General features: G+C 35.7%; 1 protein-coding gene across 3 annotated transcripts in view; it reads right to left on the bottom strand.

Annotated features, from left to right (window-relative positions):
- The window catches only part of LAMA2 (laminin subunit alpha 2), a 660,268-nt gene that overhangs the window by 385,238 nt on the left and 250,405 nt on the right, over positions 1 to 24,625 (bottom strand). For all 3 annotated transcript variants that reach the window (XM_066248490.1, XM_066248491.1, XM_066248492.1), the window contains exons 5-8: positions 14,655 to 14,834; positions 11,142 to 11,231; positions 9,683 to 9,800; positions 3,309 to 3,487 (exon numbers count right to left, since the gene is read on the bottom strand). In XM_066248490.1, the coding sequence (XP_066104587.1) occupies positions 3,309 to 3,487; positions 9,683 to 9,800; positions 11,142 to 11,231; positions 14,655 to 14,834 (567 nt within the window). The remainder of the gene's footprint in view (positions 1 to 3,308; positions 3,488 to 9,682; positions 9,801 to 11,141; positions 11,232 to 14,654; positions 14,835 to 24,625) is intronic.

The raw sequence follows: 24,625 nt of genomic DNA, 5'->3' as shown, positions 1-24,625 counted from the left end.
ACAAGATTGATGAAACTTTAATGAGACTTCAAGAAAAAAAAAGGACTCAAAATAAATAAAATTAGAAATGAGAGTGGAGAAATAAAAACTGACACAACAGAAATACAAAATATTATAAGAAAATACTATGAAGAACTGTACGTCAAAAAATTAAACAACCTAGGTGAAATGGACAAATCCCTTGAAACATATAATCTTCCAAAAATCAATCTTGAAGAATCAGAAAACCTAAACAGACTGATTACAACAAATGAGGTCAAAGCAGTTACCAAAAATCTCCCAAAAAACAAAAGCCCAGGGCCTGATAGCTTCACTGGTGAATTCTACCAAATATTCAAAGAAGAATTAACTCCTATTCTTCTCAAGCTATTTCAAAAATTTCAAGAGGAAGGAACACTTATAAGTTCCTTTTATGAGGCAAGCATAATTCTGATTCCAAATCCAGGCAAAGACAACAGAAAGAAAGAGTATTATAGACCAATATCCCTGATGAATTTAGATGCTAAAATCCTCAAAAAAATATTAGCAAATTGGCTCCAGCAATATATGAAGAAAATCATACATCATGATCAAGTGGGATGTATTCTGGGGAGGCAAGGATGGTACAACATTCGTAAATCAATCAATATGATTCACCACATAAACAAAAGGAAGGAGAAAAAAAACACATGATAATTTCATAGATGCAGAAAAAGCATTTGATAAAATCCAGCATCTATTTATGATCAAAACTCTCAGCAAAGTGGGAATACAGGGAACATACCTCAACATGATAAAGGCCATCTATGACAAACCCACAGCCAACATCATACTCAATGGGCAAAAATTAAAAGCAATCCCTTTAAGATCAGGAACAAAGCAGTTATGCCCCCTTTCAGTACTCTTATTCAACATAGTCCTGGAAGTCCTAGCTATAGCAATCAGACAAGAAGAAGAAATAAAAGGCATCCAAATTGGAAAAGAAGAAGTAAGTAAAACTACCATTATTTGCAGATGATATGATACTGTACGTAGAAAACCCTAAATTCTCAGTCAAAAAACTACTGGACCTGATAAATGAATTCAGCAAGGTGGCAGGATATAAAATTAATACACAGATCAGAGGCATTTTTATACACCAACAATGAACTGTCAGAAAGAGAAATTAAGGAAACAATCCCCTTCACTATTGCAACAACAAAAAATAATAAAGTACCTAGGAGTACATTTAACCAAGGAGGTTAAAGACTTGTACTTGGAAAATTATAAAACATTGATAAAAAAAAATTGGCCCTGGCCGGTTGGCTCAGTGGTAGAGCGTTGGCCTGGCGTGTAGGAGTCCCGGGTTTGATTCCCGGCCAGGGCACACAGGAGAAGCGCCCATCTGCTTCTCCACCCCTGCCCCTCTCTTTCCTCTCTGTCTCTCTCTTCCCCTCCCGCAGCCAAGGTTCCATTGGAGCAAAGTTTGCCCAGGCACTGAGGATGGCTCTGTGGCCTCTGCCTCAGGTGCTAGAATGATTCTGATTGTGGCATAGCAACGCTGCAAGATGGGCAGAGCATCGCCCCCTGGTTGGTGTGCTGGGTGGGTCCCGGTCGGGGGCATGCGGGAGTCTGTCTGACTGCCTCCCTGTTTCCAACTTCAGAAGAAAAAAAAAATCAAGGAAGACACAAACAAGTGGAAGCATATACCGTGTTCATAGTTAGGAAGAATAAACATCATTAAAATGTCTATATTACCCAAAGCAATTTATAAAATCAATGCAATACCAATGGCATACTTCAAAGATATAGAACACATTCCAAAAATTTATATGGAACCAAAAAAGAACATGAATAGCCCCAGCAATCTTGAAAAAGAAGAATAAAGTGGGAAGTATCACATGTCTTGATGTCAAGTTATACTACAAGGCCAGCATAGTACTGGCATAAGAACAGGCACATAGATCAATGGAACAGAACAGAGAACCCAGAAATATACCCACAACTTTATGTACAACTGATATTTGACAAAGGAGGTAAGTGTATACAATGGAGTAAAGACAGTCTCTTTAACAAATGGTGTTGGGAAAACTGGGCAGCTACCTGCAAAAAAAATGAAACTAGACTACCAACTTGCATCATTCACAAAAATAAACCAAAATGGATAAAGGACTGAAATGTAAGTCGTGAATCCATAAACATCTTAGAAGAAAACACAGGCAGTAAGCTCACCAACATCTCTTGCAGCAATATATTTGCTGATTTATCTCCATGGGCAAGTGAAATAAAAGACAGGATAAACAAATGGGACTATATCAAACTACAAAGCTTTTTCATAGCTAAAGACAATAAGAACAGCATAAAAAGACAAACCACACAATGGGAGAACATATTCAACAATATATCTGATAAGGGGTTAATAACCAAAATTTATAAAGAACTTGTAAAACTCAACATCAGGAAGACAAACAATCCAATCAAAAAATGGGCCAAAGAAATTAATAGACACTTCTCCAAAGATGATATACAGATGGCCAATAGACAGATGAAAAAATGTTCAACATCACTAATCAATAGAGAAATGCAAATTAAAGCCACAATGATATACCACCTCACATCAGTCAGAATGGTGCTCATCAACAAAACAATACAGAATAAGTGCTGGTGAGGATGTGGAGAAAAGGGACCCTCCTGCACTGCTGGTGGGAATGCAGACTGGTGCAGCCACTGTGGAAAACAGTATGGAGATTGCTCAGAAAATTAACATGGAACTGCCTTTTGACCCAGCCATTCCACTTATAGGAAAATATCCCAAGCACAACATATCACTGACTCAAAAAAAGAAATGCACCCCCATGTTTATGGCAGCATTGTTCACAATAGCAAAGATCTGGAAACAGCCACGTCTCTGTCAGTGGATGAGTGGATTAAAAAGAAGTGGTACATATATACAATGGAATACTATGGGGCCATGAGAAAGAAGGAAATCTTACCTTTTGCAACAACATGGATGGACCTGGAAACTATTATGTTGAGTGAAATAAGCCAGGCAGAGAAAGAAAAATATATGACCTCACTCATTTGAGGAATCCAAGGAACAATGTGAACTGAGGAATGGAATTAAACCTGAAGGGAAAAGGGGAGGGAGCTTTTTGGAGGGGGGTAAGGGAGATGTTGAGGGGAGTATGGGGGAAGGAGGATGTGTTCGGGGAGATACTAGAATCTATTATATGAACAAATTAAATTTTAAAAAATCTTAAAAAAAGATTTTGAAGTCTATCAAAATTATTTTTATATAATATATATTTGTATAAAAAATTACTCTTTATGAAAGAAAAAGCATACTTTACCCCTTTAGATCTGAAGAAGCCATCAATGCATGTCTCGCAGTTTATACCAGCAGTGTTTTGGGTACAGTTGATGCACACACCCCCACCAATGTATTTTCCATGTATATTTAAACTTAGATTTCTTCTAGCGACATTCTCATCATAATAGCATTCTTCAGCTTTCCCATGACAATTGCATGCTGCCATAAGAAAAATAAATTCATAAATATTTTTTTCAGGTTTCAAAGATACTTAAAAGTCACTTTGTATTATATAATAGTTTTTTATACTATATAAGTAGTATATGTTTTTTACATGTATAATCAGTACAAAAGTCTCTAAAAATATTTAGATTCATTTTCTATATTAATAAATTTAATAAATTCACACTTTTTAATGGAACTTGAAATAATTAAGACATGTAAATTAAACTGAATCATATGAATTGCCAATATTTGACTGATTTGCTTTTACAAAACTAAAATATATGATTTAACTATACTTTTCTAGTATGACAATTAAAAAGTTATTGAACTATGGCACTAAATGATTAACATCCAGATAATCAGTAATGAAAGTAATGAATAATTGTTATTATCTCTATATTACATCTTACGGGTAAAAAAAGGATGCTCAGACTATAGTTCCTATCTTTTACTACTAGTAATAACAAAAACTTAGCATTTTTTTATATGCCATATCCCCTTCTAAGTATTTTGTATTTATTACCACTGATTTTAATTCTCAAAATAGCTTATGAGTTTGGTACTGTTATTAACATATTTTCATATTAGTAACCCGAGGCACTGAAAAGTGAAGGAACTTGTAAAAATATAACCAAATCAGTACTGTAAGCCGCTGGGAAAGCAGGCTTGAGTCTGCAGAGCTAACCACTGCTGCGGGACCTTCAAGTCCTACCTGATGAGATAGGTAAGAAGACCACCGTCAAACAATCAAGACAAAATTAGAGGCTTGCCTAGTGGCTGAGATCAAGCAATTTTGCACCAGACTTGGATTTGGGTGTCCTCTTTACTACTTAGTAGTCATGTGATGTAGGGAACTTCTTAATTTCATAAAGGACCCATGTCCATATAAGACATGAGTGGTCAATAATAATTATGAGATATTTAAAAGCATTAAGATAATACTTTAAAAATCATTAGCACAATGCCTTAGAAATAAGCTCTCAATTGTTTTTTTCTTTTCCCTCCTGACTTCTCCTCTTTCTCCTCCTTTTCTTCTTCCTATCACTTTAAAGTTCAGAAAAGTGAAAAAAAAATCACTTCTCTTAAAAGAACTGGGTAAAGCTTTGAAAAATGAATAGAATTTATCCAGTACAGAACCTAAGAAAAAGATATGCTGACTGTACTTCCTCAGATGTTGAGTATCAGAGGTGTCCTTACATTGATTTCCACATACATATGTGTGTTGGTATGTGCATATGCCAATGCTCCATCCTTATTTTTCCACAAAAGGGGACATTTAAATACTGTACTAAACTATTTCATTTTACTGACAGTAAATAGCCTAGCTCTTTTTCTATCAGCATATGTTCCCCCAAGGCTACTCAGGTTACTTCTTTTTTTTTTTTTTTTTTTTACAGAGACTGAGAGAAATGAGAAGCATCACTCATTAGTTTGTCGTTGTGACACCTTAGTTGTTCATTGATTACTTTCTCATATGTGCCTTGACCGTGGGGCTACAGCAGACTGAGTAACCCCTTGCTTGAACCAGCGACCTTGGGTCCAAGCTGGTGAGCTTTGCTCAAACCAGATGAACCCACGCTCAAGCTGGCGACCTCGGGGTCTTGAATCTGGGTCTTCCACATCCCAGTCTGAGGTTCTATCCACTGTGCCACCACTTGGTCAGGCATCATATTACTTCTTGAATGGAGGTATTTATCAGATCCTATTAATGAGCAGTTGCATTGTTTTCTGATTTCTCCTTTATAAATAACACTGGTACACACAAGGAGGATGTGGAGTTGGGAGTTATTTCTCAGGGTTGTTTTAAGAATGCACTACACCTAGCACAATACCAGAACCACAATAACTACTAAAATCCATAAATGTTAGTAGCAATAGAATGAGTAATTGTCTACTAATGACAAGAATCATGATAATATGCCCAGTACAACTATACAAGTATATGTATAGGCCAGCTTCCTGCAAGTAGAAATTCTAGTCAAGGGGCATGCAAGAATTTAATTAGTTTGAAAAATTGCCCTCCAAAATGCTGTGTCAAATTACTCTTTCTCCAATAGATATGAAAAAATGCTTTTCCTATAGCCTCACTAACACTGCACATTATCAACCTTTTTTATTCCAGTTTCTGGACATAGTAAGCATTAAAGTATTGTTGAGTGGAAGAATGAACATTTTGAGAAGTCAAAAAACTATTTCGATTGTTGTAATGGGTACTTCCTTAATTATGACTGTGATAATATTTTTATAAGATTATAAGTCATTTCTCTTCTTTGAGAAATGCCTGTCTCCATCTTTTTTTCATTTTTAACAGGTTTATTGCCATTTTCTTATTGCTAGGTAAGCTCTTAATATAGTAAAGATATCTCCTTGTTATGTTTGTTTCTGATGCTTTCCCCAGTCTGTTGACTTTTGATTTGTAATATAGTATTTTTGCTAGATTGATATAGAACTTTCAAAGTTAATTCTAGAAGACATGTTGTAATAAGTATAAATTAGTAAGCATTAAAAGCAGTTTTCTATCTTTAGGACAATACACAAGAATTAATCAAAATCTTGTAAAAAGACATTGCAAGAAATAGCAATGATTTCTGCTGTCAGTATAAGTAGAGGGAAATCGAGTAACACAAATTTATTCTCATACTAACCAGAGTTAGTGCTACTGAGAGTGTTTATAACAAGGAGATAACATAGGTAATACACTGATGCTTGAGCAGCAGTAATTTTCACACTCCTTGCAGAGAGGGCCCTCGGCCTACATACTTGGCTGCTGTTAAAGGCTCCACGCTGCCACAGCCTCAGAGGGCAACGGAGAGTCTCTCTCCCAGAGTTCCATTTCATTCTGTCACCACTGTGTGCTACTTCACAGAACAACCAAGACACAAAACTGAAACTGTCTTTTAGTAGTTTAGCAATAATTTAGTAGTAGGCTTAGTAATAGATAAATATTCTTTGCTCTTTAGAGATATATCATGCCTTAAGTAAACTAGACTGATGAAAATCCAAATTGAACTTAAATGAATAAAAGGTGATTATTTATTTTATAAACGGCACCATCATATCACAAAAGGATCTTTTTAAATATAAAAGTGATTGGAACACAATGCAACTTGGAAAAGAAAATTTTCATACAAGCTTTTAGTAATGCATACATTGCTCAAAATATGGCATTAACATAAGGTTTTATGGTTAAGACCCTTATCTTTAACTTATGGTTTTGAAAAATATATTTATTTTTTTATTGGAAAGACAGCCTTCTATCTGCCACACAAAGAAAGATAAAACTGCTTCATAATTGGAGGATTTTAAAAAATGCATCTTAGTAGCAAGTGGAAAACTCCTATCAGGTTGCTTTGTCCATGGCTGTTGCTAACAAGTTTGAACTAACCTTTTTGTTTCCTTGTTTAAACACATACGCACAAGAATAGTAAAGGATTTTGCAGATGCACTGAATGTTACATTATTATAACTGTGTGGGAGAATAGAAGCATCAGGGAGAATCACTACTTGCAAATGCAATTCCCTCTTCTGATTGCTGAAATTCCACAAACAGAGGAGAAATTCAATGAAAATTTTAAAAAGATTGAGAGCAAATATCAAAGGTGGCAGTTAACTTAAATTCGCTCATAGGAATGAATGTTCATTCTCATTGGGAGAAGCAGTGGAGAACCGGAGCGATTGTCAGGGACGGGGTAGAACTTCTGATGTCTCTGTACGATACTAGGGGTCACTGGCCAATTCTGCTGGATATGTCACAATGATGATGGGTAAATTCTAACTCAAAATATATTATAAGCAGGTAGGCACAGATCAAAAAGCAAAAGTAGTAAATACAGAAAAATGAAGGGATTCAAGACATGGATGGTATATGCAGGATCTTAAACTGAAAAGAAAATGTATTTTGTGGTTGGGAATATTTTATGATTAAAATTTACTACAATTCAATGGTTTTAAAGACCTACTATGTTTGACTCTTAACAAATAATAAATATTTTTTGTTCAATAAATATATAGGGTGGGTATTAGTTAAAAATTGGTTACAGGCCTATATTGAAAGTCATGTATACCTACTGAACTGAAAAATGTAGTTAAGACTGATTAACCAAAATGTTAATATTTTAATTCAAATGAATTGGGACTCGAGGCTAGTTTGAAATTGTAGTCCAGCACAAGTCTTTATTTATAGGTCCTGTCTTAGCCTGAGCAGATCTCTAGAAACACAGCTTTCTTTAACATCCCTATCACCATGCTGAGTCAGATGGTAATATTATTATTATTATTATTATTATTATTATTTATGACAGAGACAGAGAGAAACAGAGAGAGGGACAGACAGGGACAGATGGGAAGGGAGAGAGACAAGAAGCATCAACTCCCTGCTATGGCACATCAGTTGTTCACCGATTGCCTTCTCACATGTGCCCTGACAGGGCGGCGGGGGTTGGGGGGCAGGTGTGTGTGCTCCAGGAGATCCAGTGACCCCCTGCTCAAGCCAGCGACCTTGGGCTCAAGCTGGTGAGCTTTGCTCAAACCAGATGAGTCCACGCTCAAACCAGCAACCTCGGGGTTTCGAACCTGGGTCCTCCACATCCCAGTCCAATGCTCCATCCACTGCGCCACCACCTGGTCAGGCGGCAATATTAGACTATAAAGTCATTTGCTACACTTCTTGGGTATTTCTATTCAGGAAAAACTAGATATATGGATTGTCTTCAAAAGTGATTATATTAAAATAGAAATGTTGTTTACTATTTTTAATTACTGGATTTTTGTTTGGTTGTTGCTGTATGATAATTTCTATAGCCTAGTCCATGCTAATAATTATCACAATGCTATTTCTTTAAAAAAAATAAATTTAATGGGGTGACACTGATCAATAAGAGTACATAGGTTTTCAAGGAAAGATCTCTGGAGCATTTGAAATGTTGGTTGCATTGCGTGCCCATCACCCAAAGTCAACTCATTTTCTGTCACTGAATATTTGTCCCACTTTATTCCCCTCCTTTCCACCCTCTCCTACGATGCTATTGCTAATGTTGGCATTTTTACTGTTATTAATGAGAAACCATACTTTTAAAATATTAGTGCTTATTGTTAAAATAAATGTTCTTTTCCCACAAATTTGTTTTTTTGCCTCTCTGTTACTTTTTACTTTCATATTCTTCCAAGCTACATACTAGCTCCAAACAACAGCCTTTAGTAAATTTAACTAATGAATCAGTTTCTTTTTTTCAAACTGTCTCTAAACTATAGGACACAATGTCTCGTCTATGTTTTTCTCCCTCTATTAGATGATGGGTATTCAAAACTCTTACTAAGGAGTGGGGGTTGAGTGAGGGGATGCAGAGGGAGAAGTTGCTGGAACTATATTGCTTTCAGAATCATTTTCTAACATACATGTTTAGAAATGCAGTTTCAATAAAGTCTAGGTTTTTTGTTTTGTTTTGTTTTGTTTTTTACTTTTCTGAAGCTGGAAATCGGGAGGCAGTCAGACAGACTCCCGCTTGCACCTGACCGGGATCCACCCGGCACGCCCACCAGGGGGCGATGCTCTGCCCATCCAGGGCGTCACTCTGTCATGACCAGAGCCACTCTAGCGCCTGGGGCAGAGGCCAAGGAGCCATCCCCAGCGCCTGGGCCATCTTTTTGCTCCAATGGAGCCTCAGCTGCGGGAGGGGAAGAGAGAGACAGAGAGGAAGGAGAGGGGTGTGGAGAAGCAGATAGGCGCTTCTCCTGTGTGCTCTGGCCGGGAATCGAACCCGGGACTCCTGCACGCCAGGCCGACGCTCTACAGCTGAGCCAACCGGCCAGGGCCAAGTCTAGGTTTTAATAAATATTTATTTACCTTCCTTTTATTCTATTAGTCCGGATAACCATTATGCTGTAAGCTTAAATTTCACCATGATAATAAACATATACTATGCTTTTATCTATTGCTCATAATCTTCACACAGTGATAAATTCATAGGTGTTTAATATTTACCAAATAAAAACAAACAAACAAACAAACCCTGGAAGCTGAGTAAATTAAATAGCAGGGTAAAAGAGATGACCAGTTTTTTTTGTTTGTTGTTTTTTTGGAGAAAACATAGGAACTGAAAATACGTGCTTACCTAAGACCATCACATGTTTATTTTACCTGTCTCGGGAAGAGAAAGAACTACACACGCTGCTGGCTTCTCTGGAACATACCTTCACATTCGGTTTTGGTCAGAAAAGTCCCAGCTCGCCACGGTTTCTGATGGAATCCTGGACAGCACCGGTCGCAGCTCTCGCCACACGTGTTATGCTCACATTCACATCGGGATTTCTAGTCAAAATGGGGAGAACCAACTTTTAGTTACTTTCAGAACCATAAATAAAAAGCTTTCCCCAAAAGTAAAATGAAGAGAAGAGAAAAACCTATAGATTATGTATCAAAATCTAAAACACCCCACAGTGTGGGAAGGAAGAGGTGCCTGTCTTGGAAGCAGGTGTGTTTGATCAACTGGATTACAGAGGTCCAGGCTTGTCCTGGAATCCCAGGGCTTCAGCTGAGAAGAGAGTAGACGCTCAATCTGGAGTCGTCTTGAAGACTGAGATCCCTTCTTTGATGCCTGAGAAAGCTCAGGGTTGAATGTTATCCATACTAAGATTTGCCTCAAAGTGCTGTTGACATTTGGGAGTATGGACACATGGGAGAGAGTTGCTCCCTAGGCATCGAAAGGCATAATTACAAAAGAAATCAAATATCCCAGGACCGAGCGCTCCAAGCACAGCTCTTGATTCATCACACAGAACTGAGCCTCCAAGGCTGCCTTGTGTGTTCTCAAAGCTGGGGAAACACTGCTCATTGTGCCACCTGATAGACACACACCCTGCAGAAAGCAGCCCCGCTAACATGCCCAGATAAATATACCAGTGTATTTGAAAATGTCATTTGTCTTACAAGTTTAGTAGGGAAAAAAAAATCTACATGTAGGCAGCTATGTTCACGGATCTTACTATTCAATATATTTCTTTCATATACTATACAGCAAATGATTTTGTATTTCACCAGTTTATTTATGACTCAGAAAAAAGATGCTCATTTATCTTCTTCCTAGGTTATATTCACTGAAAACGTTGTCATTAATGAAAAACTTGACCCAAAAGCATCGCAGCACTTTCTGGCCTAGCAGTTTCAATGCTCTCTCGAATCCTCTCGTCCACTCCACTCCTTACTGCCCCGGCCCCACCTCAGTCCCCTGTTTCATGGCCACTTCCACTCACTTCCATTTTTCATTGATTTACATTTTTTTTTCAGACAAAAGCTTTTAAAAGAAATGGTCAGGCTGATTGATGGCAGGCACTCTGTAAAGCTAAATCATACAGGAGGCTGTCATAGTTAAAGAGGTTTCAAAAATAGATGACCAGGTTGGACCCTTTTTTGCAAAAAAAAAAAAAAAAAGAAAGAAAAGAAAAGAAAGAAACCTAATCTGGTTTCTGATACTGTGATGGCTGACTTTAGAGTCTACAGTCCTAACGGCCAGCTCTATTTTGCCCTGATGCAGCTCTCTGTTACACTGTCTCAGCGGGGACCTGTCACCCGTTCACAGTGTCCCAGGCCTCTCAGGAAACATTTTACAGTTCAGAGCTGCGTTCTGCCTAAGCATCCTATAAATATACATACATTTGTCACTGGATCAAGTGGACAAGCCCGGGCATGACCGTAGCAAATGCACATCCCTCCAACGGAAATATCCTTGACCGAGTAGTAATACTGCAAAAAAGCAATCCAGAGAGAAATCTTGTTAAAATGACTGAAAGGTGAAAGTAACAAAAGGGAACATTAAGTTAAAAACTTTAGTTTGTTTTTATCCTTAATTTGAAGCACACTAGCGTTTTTACAGGACAACGAGGGCTCATGTAAGCCATCGAGGAACTCCCTCATTGCAGTTATACCCCAAAGAAGAGTTCTCATTGGTAGTCAGGCTGGTCCCTACCGCCCACTACTGGGCGTTCCAGCTTTCATGGTGGGCAGTAGCAGAGCAACCAAAGAATAAATAAAAAAATAGATTTAACTGTAGTAAGTTGTACTATAAAGATTTATTCTGCCAAACTTAGCAAAAATCCGACATAAAGTACTTGGTAAGTAGTTATTATTATATGCTTTAACTTGCTGTAACTCTGCTTTATGAATTTTATAAAGTAAAGTTACTTCCCCATTTTATAAATCACCATTACTGTGGAACCGGTGGGCAGTTAGAAAATTTTACTACTAACAGAGATACAAAAGTGGGCGGTAGGTATAAAAAGGTTGACTACCCCTAATTCATGTTAAGTGGGCATTTTAGAAATCTCCCCCCCCCCAATAAATCTCTTTTCCAGAGACAGGAGAAAGTCCATGCCAAAGTATCTGTTTGTGAGAGCAAGTTGTTATAATTCTTCATAAAAGTAGTTTTAATTTTTTTGAAAGAAAACCTCTTCTATTGAAACCTTAAGAACCCTAGGAACCAAGAATCATATGCAGGCTCTTTTTTTGATGAAGTTGAAAAGAATCAACAAATTTAGGGGAACGCGCTCATAACAATAAATTTCTTAAACATACAAAGAAAATAATAAAATGAAGTTAACTGCAAGATTGAGTTAACAAAATGTAAGGCATAATCTAGATGGGAAGCACACTTGCTTTTTTTTTTCATTATTATGTTAAAATGTCCATGCAATTACTTTCTTATCCAAAGTTAAGATAGTCATATGTTTCCATCTTTTAAAATCTACTCAGCTATTTTTTACAGATTACTATAATTATAGAAATAAATTGTCTTAAAATATTTCATTAATATGTATAATACATTTTATAATTGTATGGTATCATATGGTATCCAAATAAGCATCTCAGTGGCTTGTAGTTCCATTATTTTAATTATTCACACACACAGAAATACAGATTTAGAGATAATAAGTAGGTAGACAAAAATCTGAGTTCTCTAACTACAAAGTTTCCTTTTCTATTTACTTTTTTCTTTTTCTTTCTGTGTTTGTTTTTGTTGTCTTTTATAATATTTTTGTTACATTACCTTACTTGCTATACCTAAATTTTGAATTAATGAAAATTGCTAGGAAGTTTAGGTAAAAAATCTGCTTTCACTGATTTCATCACCTAATAATATAGCTACAAATAAGGATACAGTATATGATTGGAAAACAGACATAGTAGTTTTTGTAAATGTTTTTAAATTGGGTAATCTGTTTTAAATATAAATGAGTAATGTTTTACTTTTGAGTCATAGAAAGGAGCTGAAGTTCAATATCCTATGTTTATATTTTTAAATTTACCTATAGTGTTTACTGAACTGTACTTTCAAAAAACCTATTTAAATGTTGAATTTTACTGGACTATTTTAATGGCTCATGTACAATGAAGTTATAAATAATAGATGTGCACTCAACCTCCACTTTGCCTTCTGCAAAAGATGATAAAAGAAGCACACTTATTTCTATTGACTTTTCTTTTCTCTTTGATAGATGTACTGTCAGGAAAAATTAAAATTTCTTTCAAAATCATCCAGTCTTTCTCAGCATATATTTTTAAGTCATACTGAAATTAGAATTAAAAGTGATTTTTTAAAAAATAATATTCTAACACTGATATAAAATAATGATTACTTCTGCATAAGACAAGTCACAATATGCTGATGTATATAATGGTAAAATTATTTTACGTTTGGAAATATGGGGCAGTAACACAACGAACTTGTGTTATATGGAACTAATAAACTTTAAAAGTTATTTTGTGATGATGAAGAGGTTAGGGGAGGGTAATTTAAGTAATAAGAACAGAAAATATATAAGGGGTACACATGAACTACAGAAAATGCCTCCCTTCAATTTTCAGCCTAATGGTTTAGCAATTTGGCAATTATTGGTGATAGTCTGACCTTAATAAGATCATTTTAGAATTAAGAACTCTGTCCCACAATCTTAGTTTCTCCCTCCAATTCTCTTTTCACCTCTACTTCTAGTCACACAGTAAAAATTCTCTGAGCATTCATTTGTTTTATGGGCTTACAGCTGAGTGGACTCTCTTGGTAACAATGTCGTGGCTGTGTAGCAGCACGTAAGGGAGGTGACATAATGCAGTGCACACGCTGGGGAATAGATAGGAGAAAGCACAATTATCTCTCCCAGCAACCTGGGCTGATATCTACATCATAATCACATAAGTCCCATTCTAATACTGGAAAGCAGTACTTCCATTAGCTCCTATTTTCAAAGATCTGTTGATAGGATGCTCTAAGCTTTTTCCCCCCTGCTATTCTATTCATGAAGAAAAAAAAACAATATGTAAAATCAGTTTTTCAATATAGCAGTATTACTTTTTTTAAATTATTGCTTGTGATTTATTAATAAAGCATAAAATTAAGTAATTTCATTGAACAAAATGGTCCACAGCATTGATATTACTGGGAACTTGATAGGAATGCAGTTTTTCAGCTCAGTCCTAGACCACCTGAATCAGAACCTGCGTTTCCACAATATTAATACCTGACTATATGGACTATATGCATATTAAGTTTTAAGACTTATTGCTGGCTGTGTGTGTGTGTGTGTGTGTGTGTGTGTGTTCTGGGTCATGATATAAAATGTATTTCTTAGTGTTGTTTGCAGCCAAAAATATTTCAACTTCCTGTAGTGTCTCCCCAAAGCCAATTATAATGATATAAATCACCCAAAACGACAAAATTATGTCCTCAAAATGAGTTTATGAACATCTTTATTTTACAATAGAGAAAATCAAGGTTTAGGAATATTAACAAGTATGGCTCTGCCTGGGTAGCTGGGTTGGTTAGAGCATCATCCCAAAGCTCAGGGCTGCGGGTTTGATCCCCAGTCAGGTCACATACAGGAAGAGCTTGATGTTCCTGTCTCCCTCTCTCTCTCTCTCTCTCTCTCTCTCCCTTCCTCTCTAATATCAATAAATAAAAATTAAAAAATAAATATTAATAAGTTTGATAAATCTTATACATCTAACAAGTGACTGAGCTTGGATTTGAAGAAAAGGTCTATCAAATTTAAAGTTTTTGATAATAAACACTACTACAAATCATGAAAAGATATATTTTATAAATTATTTAACAGACAGTTAAAAAGAACAGTGCAATATCATTCACAGCGTGCAATACGATTCATCAAAACTTACTCTTCGTGTGACAATGGGGTCAATTTCTCTTGGGTCTTTGTGAGCAAACATCATCAAATCAGCATTTAAGGTGCGGATCCTCTGAAATCTCAGGCGAATATAGCGAGCAGAGGTAAATTCTAGCAGTTCAGGAGAAGGGTCATCTGCACTCGGTCTCCCATTGATCAAAGAGATGTGGATCTATGCAATGTGGGAAATAAGTCAACAATTAAGTTCACCAAAACCTAAATGTCTGGTATCGTTTTCTTCTTGGAAAAATAAAGATGAGCTCTCTACTGCCAATTAATTAGACTGGTACAGCTTCACCTCTACTGAAATATAGTGAAAGAATTGTGAGATATTGTGGACCTTTTAATACATGTACATGCAATATATTTGTTTATATTTAGGTGTTCTTTTTATATTGCAATTATCCATAATCCTCTGTTCCAAGGCATTGCAGCTACTAAGCCTCCCTAGGAATTCCATGAATATTAAAATCATTTTATCTTTTTCTGAAAATTATTTTGCCCTAAAAATTTTTTTTTAAGAATCTGGTATACAGTGGAAAACCAAAACCAAAAACAAACAAACAAAAAACCCAAAATAAACTAAGTCTTAAAATAATCCTAAACTTGGCCCTGGCCAGTTGGCTCAGTGATAGAATGTCAGCCTAGCATGTGGATATCCCAGGCTCAATTCCTGGTCAGGGCACACAAGAGAAATGCCCATCTGCTTCTCTACCCCTTCCCCTCTCATTTCTTTCTCTCTCTCTCTCGCTCTCTCTCCCGCTTCTGCAGCCATGGCTTGATTGGAGCTAGTTGGCCCCGGATGCTAAGAATGGCTCCATGTCCTCCGCTTTACATGCTAAGAAGAGCTCAGTTTCTGAGCAACAGAACAATGCCCTAGATGTGTTGAGGATTGCCCCCTAGCGGGATTGCCAAGTGGATCCCTGTCCAGGCGCATGCAGAGTCTGTCTCTCTGCCTCCCCTCCTCTTACTGAATAATAATAAAAAAAAATCTTAAACTCTAAAGTATCTAATTATGTAGAAAGCAAAAATAGACAATTTGCAAGGAAAACCAGACAAATCTGCAGTCACAGTAAGAGATTTCAATCTGTTGTTTGTTGTTTTTTTAGTAATCGTAGTTCAACAAGACAAAAAGATATCAGAGGTATAACACATTCTATGAAAATACATTAAAATCTTGTTGGAATGGTAGATTTTTTAGAAAAATATTTTATCACAATTGACACCAACAGAAGTAAAATTGAATTGCACTGTTTTCTATGTACAAAATAGAAAAATTGCAAAGTAACTACCCTTTAAAGGTACATGAATCCCACGTGTTCTTACAAGAATTTCACAAGTGCAGAGCATTTTAATGAAGAATAAACCAATTTGATAAGATAAAAAGAATTATCAAAGATAAAGGATTTTTTTCTCTCATAACTAAAAATCTTTTTACTTCAAACAAGAAAAAATATACTTCAATAAGAAAAAAGATAACTATATAACACAAATAAAAGACAAAGATATAAGTGGACTGTTTAGGGCAGGGGTCCCCAAACTTTTTACACAGGGGGCCAGCTCACTGTCCCTTAGACCATTGGAGGGCCAGATTATAAAAAAAACTATGAACAAATCCTTATGCACACTGCAAATATCTTATTTTAAAGTAAAAAAACAAAACGGGAACAAATACCATATTTAAAATAAAGAACAAGTAAATTTAAATCAACAAACTGACCAGTATTTCAATGGTAACTATGGGCCTGCTTTTGACTAATAAGATGGTCAATGTCTGGTTCCACATTTGTCACTGCTAGCCGTAACAAGTGATATGACACGCTTCCGGAGCCGTGACGTGTATGTCCCGCGTCACCGGAAGTAGTACTGTACATGAGCAATGCCGCCACAGACAGTACTCCAGGAGCACAGGATGCAGTGCTCCTCTCACTGACCACCAATGAAAGAGGTGGCCCTTCCAGAAGTGCGGCAGGGGCCGGATTAATGGCCTCAGGGGGCCACATGTGGCCTGCGGGCTGTAGTTTGGGGACCCCTGGTTTAGGGAAAATATAATGACTGTTACACTTTTGATAAGCTGATGAACTTCACTCATTAATTAACATGGAACTATTAATTCAAACCACAATAATAAACTTTTCGATACTTTCAGGTAGTCAAACCCCCAAATATTGATAATCCTCCTTGATGGAAAAACTGAAGAGGTTCAGGCATTCTCATATACTTACAGTTGTGCCCATGAAATAGCACAGATCTTTATGAAATGTGAGCTTAACAATAACTATCAAAATTACATATGCATATATAATTTTTTACCTAGAAATCCCACTTCTGGGAAATTATCCTACAGATATTATGTGTGCTCTTGTATTATTCCTAGACAACATTTTTTTAATAGTAAAAGACTAAAAACAATCTAATATCCATCAATGTGCAACTGGTTAAGTAAATTATACATTTATATACCGAATTAGTGTACCATAATAAACAATAAGAAAACTGTTAGTATACTTATAGGAAAAAGTACTTTCACTTTTTTGTACTTTGTAAATGCATTATTACCTATCCAATAAGTTAAATCAAATCAAAATTGTTAAGGAAATTTAAACTGGGTGGTATGTTTTGTATTGACCCAACCACCACCCCTCTCCCCTCACCCAATACACATGCAGCTTGTGCTCACGTGCATAGGGGACTAAAGAGACAGGAATGCCAGCCAGAAAGGAGTCCTGTGCCAGGCTGGAAGCTGTCCAGGAACACGACAGTCTATGCATGTACTGGGAAACTGTGACTTGAGGTCACCCAGTGGAATTTTCACCCACTTTTGCAAGATCATATATCATGTGTGTTAATCATATTATTTGACAGGAGAGGCGAAAGTATATGTTGTCATTCCTAACATCCTGCATTTAGATAATCCCCGAGAGCATTTTACAAACTGAGTGCCAATAAACTACTGAATCACTAGAGAAATAAATATGGCAAACTCTGAGATGAGAAACTAATTCTGATGTCATGGAGAGTATACCCAAAATGCCTCATGATAAAAATATGGAATGTCCCAGCTGATTGAGCCTACCTTGGATACTCGGTAAAGAATAAATTCACTTCACACACTTGAAGATGATAGAGTTTCAAGATCTACTGAATATGCTGCATCTAAAAAGAATACCCTCCCTCTGAAGTAAAAAAATCGAGAAGAGAAAAGCTGATTTTGTATATTCCCCACTTCTGGTATCTAGCAGGTGAACCAAAAAAAGTGTTTAAGTGGACTCCATTACTTAAGAAGGTATCAATTAAATGTTAAAAGAATGAATAAATAGATACATGAAGCAATTAAAATTAGTTTCCCTTAGAGATGAAATTTTGGCATCTGAAAAGTCACCAGTGCCCTTGATTTCATGCTTAAATTTCTGTCTTAATCAAGCTCTCCGGAGACTGCTCCTAAAAATGTGATTTGAAAAAAAGGAGGAAATCACTACATGTCAAGGATTAAAGTTTCTAAAAATTATGAAGGTCTCTTTGGTGTTAATTTTCTGGTGAACCATATCTGTGTTTGTACATAAAATCAGTAAGTTCCTCACTGAAACATACAGGAAATTTAAAATAAACCGTGTACATGTTCTCATTTAGGTTAATAAAGCATACGATAGCTACATGAAGGATTCAGCAAAAGAACACATCTCACAGCTTTGGTATTTTCATCAGGCGGCTCTGCCAAGAGATCTTGTGAGTAGATTTAGTCCCAAACGGTTTCTGGATTAGAAAAACAGCCAGCTGTTTGGCCATGTTGGATACAGCCTCCTTCTATCATTTTTTTTTTCTCTCTCTCTCTTTTTTTTTTCCAATCGCCTTCAAAATCAATCATAATATCAGAGAGAAAATGTACACTGACATGATGCTGTGTAATTCCAAGTCCTCTGGATAGTTTAGCATACATCCTGATTCCCTGTGGGGTAACAACTGGAGGGTGTCTGTCTTCAAAAAGATGAAAAGTGTCAGTGCTCAAGACCACCACTCTCTTGCTGTGAGGCTGTGAGAAGTCTGCGGCAAGTCTAGTGTCTTCTGTGATGATTTCTATTGCAGACATGATGGTGGGTGTATGTTCATGCTGTCAAAGGAATTCATTCCAAATGAAAATATCAGCCTGATTAACAGACTTATTTATTTTTTTAGATTTTAAAATTACACTGTTCTTTGAAATTAGTTTTCACAGAAAAATGAAGAGGAATAATATCTCATGAGTTCATGACCAAATGACTAAATCAATATTGCACTCTGCTCATCTAAATAATTCTGTTTTTTATTCGTGTAAGCATACTATATAAATTATGTTCCCATTGCAGATGGATAAACATTTTTGACTTTATGACATTTTTACTTCTATAATAATATTACAAATTTCTTGAGTGACTGGAAGGATGAGAGAATGAAGGCTGCTTAGAAATCATTAATAAGCATTAGAAACTTTGAACTGAGTAGTGGGAGGGGATGTAGTTGACAATGTGACATGCAGCGTGCCCTCTTAAAACATTCTAAAATCCCATTTGAATTTTCAACCTCTAAATTTGCCAGTAAAAAAGTTGTAAGGTGTCTCCAGGAGATAAAACAAAATCCACATGTGCATCATGAGATTAGCTAGGGATAGGGGTAGCCAAAGACTTGATAAGTATGTATGTAAGTGAATGATTGAGATATATGGGAACCTCCGAAAGACAGCCATGGTTAATATGATATTTCAGAGAGGGAGAGTAACTTTGAGAAATGAAACTGATAACTTTTATTTTACCCTATGTGAGAAAAAAAAGAGAAGCATATGTTTGAAGGAAGGGGGTGAGTTGTAGAAATTATAGGAAAATGATTAGTCATTGTGTTTGTGTTTGTAGCACAGGACAAAGGCTCTGGTTCTGACCTGGTGGTCAGAAGGAATCCTCAGATGTTGAATATTTAGTCCTCACCATACCTAATTCATTGCAGCATTTAAAACAGGTGAATACTCCATTTACTTCCAGGGTACCGCACTGTCCTCGTTTCCCTCCTACCTGTCTGGATATTCTTCTCAATCTCCTTCTCTACCAACTACCTTTTCTCCTGCCTAATTCTAATGTTGAAGTGACACATTGTTCAGTCTTTTCTCTTTTTTTTATTTGTACTTACTCATTTAGTGATATCAAAGCCCATAGCTTTAAATACCATCTATACCAGAGGTCAGGAACCTATGGCTCGCGAGCCAGATGTGGCTCTTTTGATGGCTGCACCTGGCTCACAGACAAATCTTTAATAAAAAAAATAATAACAGTAAAAATATAAAACATTCTCATGTAGTCCATTCATTTCCTACTGCTCATGTTCATGGTTGCAGATAATGCGTAACATACACGGCTCTCATGGAATTACATTTCAAAATACGTGGTGTTCATGGCTCTCTCAGCCAAAAAGTTTCCCAACCCCTGATCTATACTGATGTCTCTCATACCTTTATCTCTAGGACTGATCGCCCTTCTGAGGTCAGGATGCAGAATCCAGCTGCCTTCTTGATGTATTTATTTGACTGTCTAACAGTTATCTCAAATATATTTCAAACTGCGTTCCTGCTCTTCATCCCCACAGCCTTCTCAATTGCACTAAATAATCTCATCCTTTCAGCTACTCAGACCAACATTTTTAAGTCATCCTTGACTGCTTTTGTTTTCTTCTTTTCTACATCCTAAATGTCTGACAATTTTGTTAGCTTTACCTTCAAAATATATTCAGCATCTAAACACTTATCAATGCCTCCACTAAAACCATCTAAATCCAAGCTTTTATCATGCTCCCATAGGTTAAGAATAGTCTTCATGCTACCATATCTAAATCTCTAGAGTCTATTTGTAACATAGCAGCTTTTTTAAAAGTGTGTGTGTGTATGTGTGTGTATGGCAGAGACAGAGAGAGAATCAGAGACAGGGACAGATAGGGACAGACAGACAGGAAGAGAGAGAGATGAGAAACATCAATTCTTCACTGGGCTCCTTAGTTGTTCATTGACTGATTTCTCATATGTGCCTTGACCGTGGGGCTACAGCAAACCGAGTGACCCCTTGCTCAAGCCCATGACCTTGGGCTCAAGCTGATGAGCCTGTGCTCAAGCTAGCAACCTCAGAGTCTCAAACCTAAGTTCTCCACATCCTAGACTGACACTCTATCCACTGCACCACTGCCTGGTCAGGTTTTTTTTTTAAGTCTTTAGTAAAATTTTTCATCAATTTATTATCTGTATTCCTTAAAACAAAAACCACAAATTTAATATGAATGATTTAATATATTGTACACCAAACAAGACCAACTTTCACTTGTGGTGCAAGTTGGTCTATGTTCTTTTACTTCTGTTTTCCCAATGATCTTCAATAATTTCTACAAGGAGACTCCACTTTAATAGATTATATGCAAGAGGTAAAGATGACCAGCAACTTTATAAAAATAATGTGAACCATAGCGAAAGAAGTCCATTTCAACTCAAGTGTGTGTTATATAGTGTTGAGTTGACCCTATAAATAAGTGAGGTTCACCATGTCCTGTCTTCAACAGTCTTGCTCAGCTACTGTAGACTCCTGCTTATGGCCACTTTTACAGAGTCAATTTATCTCATATTTGGTGTTTTCATCCTTTCCTGCTGCTTTTAATTTTCCCCCGTATTATTGTCTTTTCAAAAGAATCCTGCCTTCTCATGATGTGCCCAAATAGGACAGTTTCAGCTTTGTCATTTTTGCTTCCATAAAAGTTTCAGGCCCAAGTTGCTCAAGGACAAACTTATTCATCCTTCTGGAAGTATAGAGTATTCATAGAGCTCTCCTCCGATACCTTATTTCAAAACAACTACTTTTCTTCCTATCAGTCCTTTCCAATGTCCAAATTTTACACCTGTATGTAGTAATTGGGAATATGGAGTATGAATGATCTTAACGTTGGTCTCTAAGAACACATTTTTGCTCTTGGTGGTTTTTCCTGATGTTTTCACTATTGCACTTCCAAGTATCAGTCAGTCTTCTTTCTATTTCTTAGTTACAGCCTCCATTTGAATTAATGACCGAACCAAGATAAGCAAAATCTTTTAAAAATTTTGATATTTTACTGTCTATATTAAAGTTGCATATTTCTTTGGCACTAATAATAGCTTTTGCCTTCTTGATGTTCACATGCAGTCTTGCTTTGGAACTTTTCTTTCCTCATTTCCAATCATTATTACTTTCTTTCAACATCAGCCGCCTGCACTATTAGCAAATGCACAAAAGTTGTCATTTTCTGAATAGGAATGAAAGCTTTTAGTCTCTCCTCATCATTTGGTGCCTCAAAAATTAACTTACAAATTCTTTTAAGGTCAGTATCTGTTTCAGGGATACTCTAAATATTCCTTATAAAGTATAACTCCAATCATGTCATCCTACCCTTTAAAACTTTTCAATGATTTTCTATTACAGACCCAATAAAAGCCAAAAATTTCAAAATGAACTATGAGATCTGATCTTATCTGCAATGCCACACTCTACCCTCGAATATTGCCAAAGGAGAAAACAATAATTTTTTGAGCCCTTTCCTTTTCTTTCCCTCATTCACACTGCTCTAGTCAGACTGCCTTGTTAGGGCATGCAAGGTGATCCTTTACCTCAGGACTTTTAAATTTGCGGTTCCTTGCCCAGAATATTATTCTCCCAGATTTGCAATGCTCACTTTATCATCTATTTAAAAATATTTAACAAATTTAATACTTTCTAACTAAAAAGCTATTTTATAGAATAATTAGATTTTTTCTCTAATTATATGAGTAAATCTTTGAGAATGCTATTTCCACAAAATGTAATTAAAGTCAGTAATCCTCCATATCATTTTTTATCTAAGAACTTTGAGGTACGTTGATTTAAAGAAAATTAGGAAATTAACAGCTTAGAGCCAAGATTTCCTCATAAATAAGTCCACTGTGTGTGTTAATATTAGTTAAATATTAGTTAACTTCATTTCTATTTCACCAAAGTTTCATTTTGAAGGCTATTTTCAGCTGAGCAGAATACATAAATGTGTTTTCTGTATCATAAGACATTGTATTTGAACTTAAGAACTACTCAAACTAATTTTGTTAATCAGAGCAAAGTGTATCTTACCCATTGGTTCACTCCTTCTTTGTGTACATCATATTCTATATATTTCATTGTCTATTCTATAAATTATGCACTACTTTTTGCAAAAGAGTTCATAAAAAATAAGAAACTATATTAGAATTATAAAGTGGATTACTTAAATCCTACAGACATAAAATAACTACTAAAAAGGCTAATTAACAGAGTACCTTGCTTCTAGAAGAAAAAGGTTTTACTAAATGTTTCATGTTTATGGATTGTCATTGGTTTTCTTTTATGTGACTGAGTAGTTATTGAAAAATGACTTCCTGTCTTTATCAGAAAAGTTTCACTACAATTTTTAAAACATTTTTCAAATCAATGGAATATTTTAAAGTCTTAAAAATATGGAAATACATAAATATATGAAAATTAATGCATGAATAATAAAAATACACTGGATAAATATTAAAAGTTACGTAAGATGTCATTACTAATACAAGTTAAATATTTAAACTTTCAGACTAGAGATTTCCTTGTCAAGAAGTCTTTGGGCCATAATTAGTAAAAGCGGTATTATATATAGAATCAATATTTTTCTGCACTTGATCTTAACCAAAAGACGAGAAGCGATGGAATAAATATTTGTATAGTCTGTTATTTTCAGTGATATGAGGCACCCTCTATTAAAGTCTTCTTTGCATTTTCCTATAACCCACATTTTATTTCTTTCAACAGCTGTCATTTTTATGATTATTTTTATTAATTCTAATACTGCTTATTTGCACATCCAGAAAATGAAGTATTTTGAATGTTTAAAACACATGCTTATAAAACTTTGTCTCTGGTCTGCCTAGTCATATTTTTATTCATTCATTTAGTCAGTCAGTTACTCATTCATTCAAAAATACTTATTGGATGCCTAGTATATTCCAGGTCACTGAATTATTTTCACTTCCCTTTTGTATCGTGGTCTACTTCATTTCTAGGCCCCTTTGTCAAATACCTTTCTGTGTCTGCCTGCTTCCATTTGCACAGCCATACTTTATGCATCTTTCAGCTCTTAGCTGAGATACCAATTCCCTCCTTCTATGAATACATATGTCATGTTCTGTCCATTAGCTCTTCCTATGAATTCTCTGAGCTCCTCTATTATCATTGCCTATTGACTTGCCTGTGTCTGCTACTAGACTGTAAGTTCAATGAGGATAAAAACTTTACCTTATTTATAATATCTTTTCAGTGCCTAATAAAGTGAGTAGTATATAGTAGATTCTCAATAATTATTTGCTGGATGAAAAGATCAGTATCATGTATAAATATTATAGGTTGTGATAGAATTTTCAGAGAATTAATTATTTCCTCCTCCCAAACAGTCACAACTTTTGTATATCATTCAAAAACTGACTTTGTATATATATGTTTCAAGTATATTTTACCTATGTTTCTAATTCCATTGATTGAATGGACACAAGAATTTTTAATGAATTTAACTTACCATAATAGACAATATTTCACTAGAGCTGCAATAATTCAAGTATTTGAAAGAAGATTATATGGATATCTCTATAGCCCCAACATTTAGGTATATCTACAAAAGACCATTTAAGACATCAGTAGAGTCATTTCTGAAGATAAAAATAATACAATATCTTGTACAAATAGATACATCCTCAGGTGCCTCAATATTCCTACTTACCAGAACTGGAAAGACTTTCTTTTCATATAGAATGTTCTTAATTAGTTTAGTGCATTCTATTTATTAAGGTCCTTAATAAATATTGCCCAATCATTAAAAGTTTACAAACCAAACTAAATCAAGTTCTCTTCCATGGATGATGACTTACTATAAAAGCAGTATTTAAAAGAAATAAAT

This window comes from Saccopteryx bilineata, chromosome 12, assembly GCF_036850765.1.
Source record: "Saccopteryx bilineata isolate mSacBil1 chromosome 12, mSacBil1_pri_phased_curated, whole genome shotgun sequence".
Classification (NCBI taxonomy): Eukaryota; Metazoa; Chordata; class Mammalia; order Chiroptera; family Emballonuridae; genus Saccopteryx; species Saccopteryx bilineata.
The sequence above is the reverse complement of the archived record's forward strand: the minus strand, read 5'-3'. Positions and strand labels throughout refer to the sequence as shown.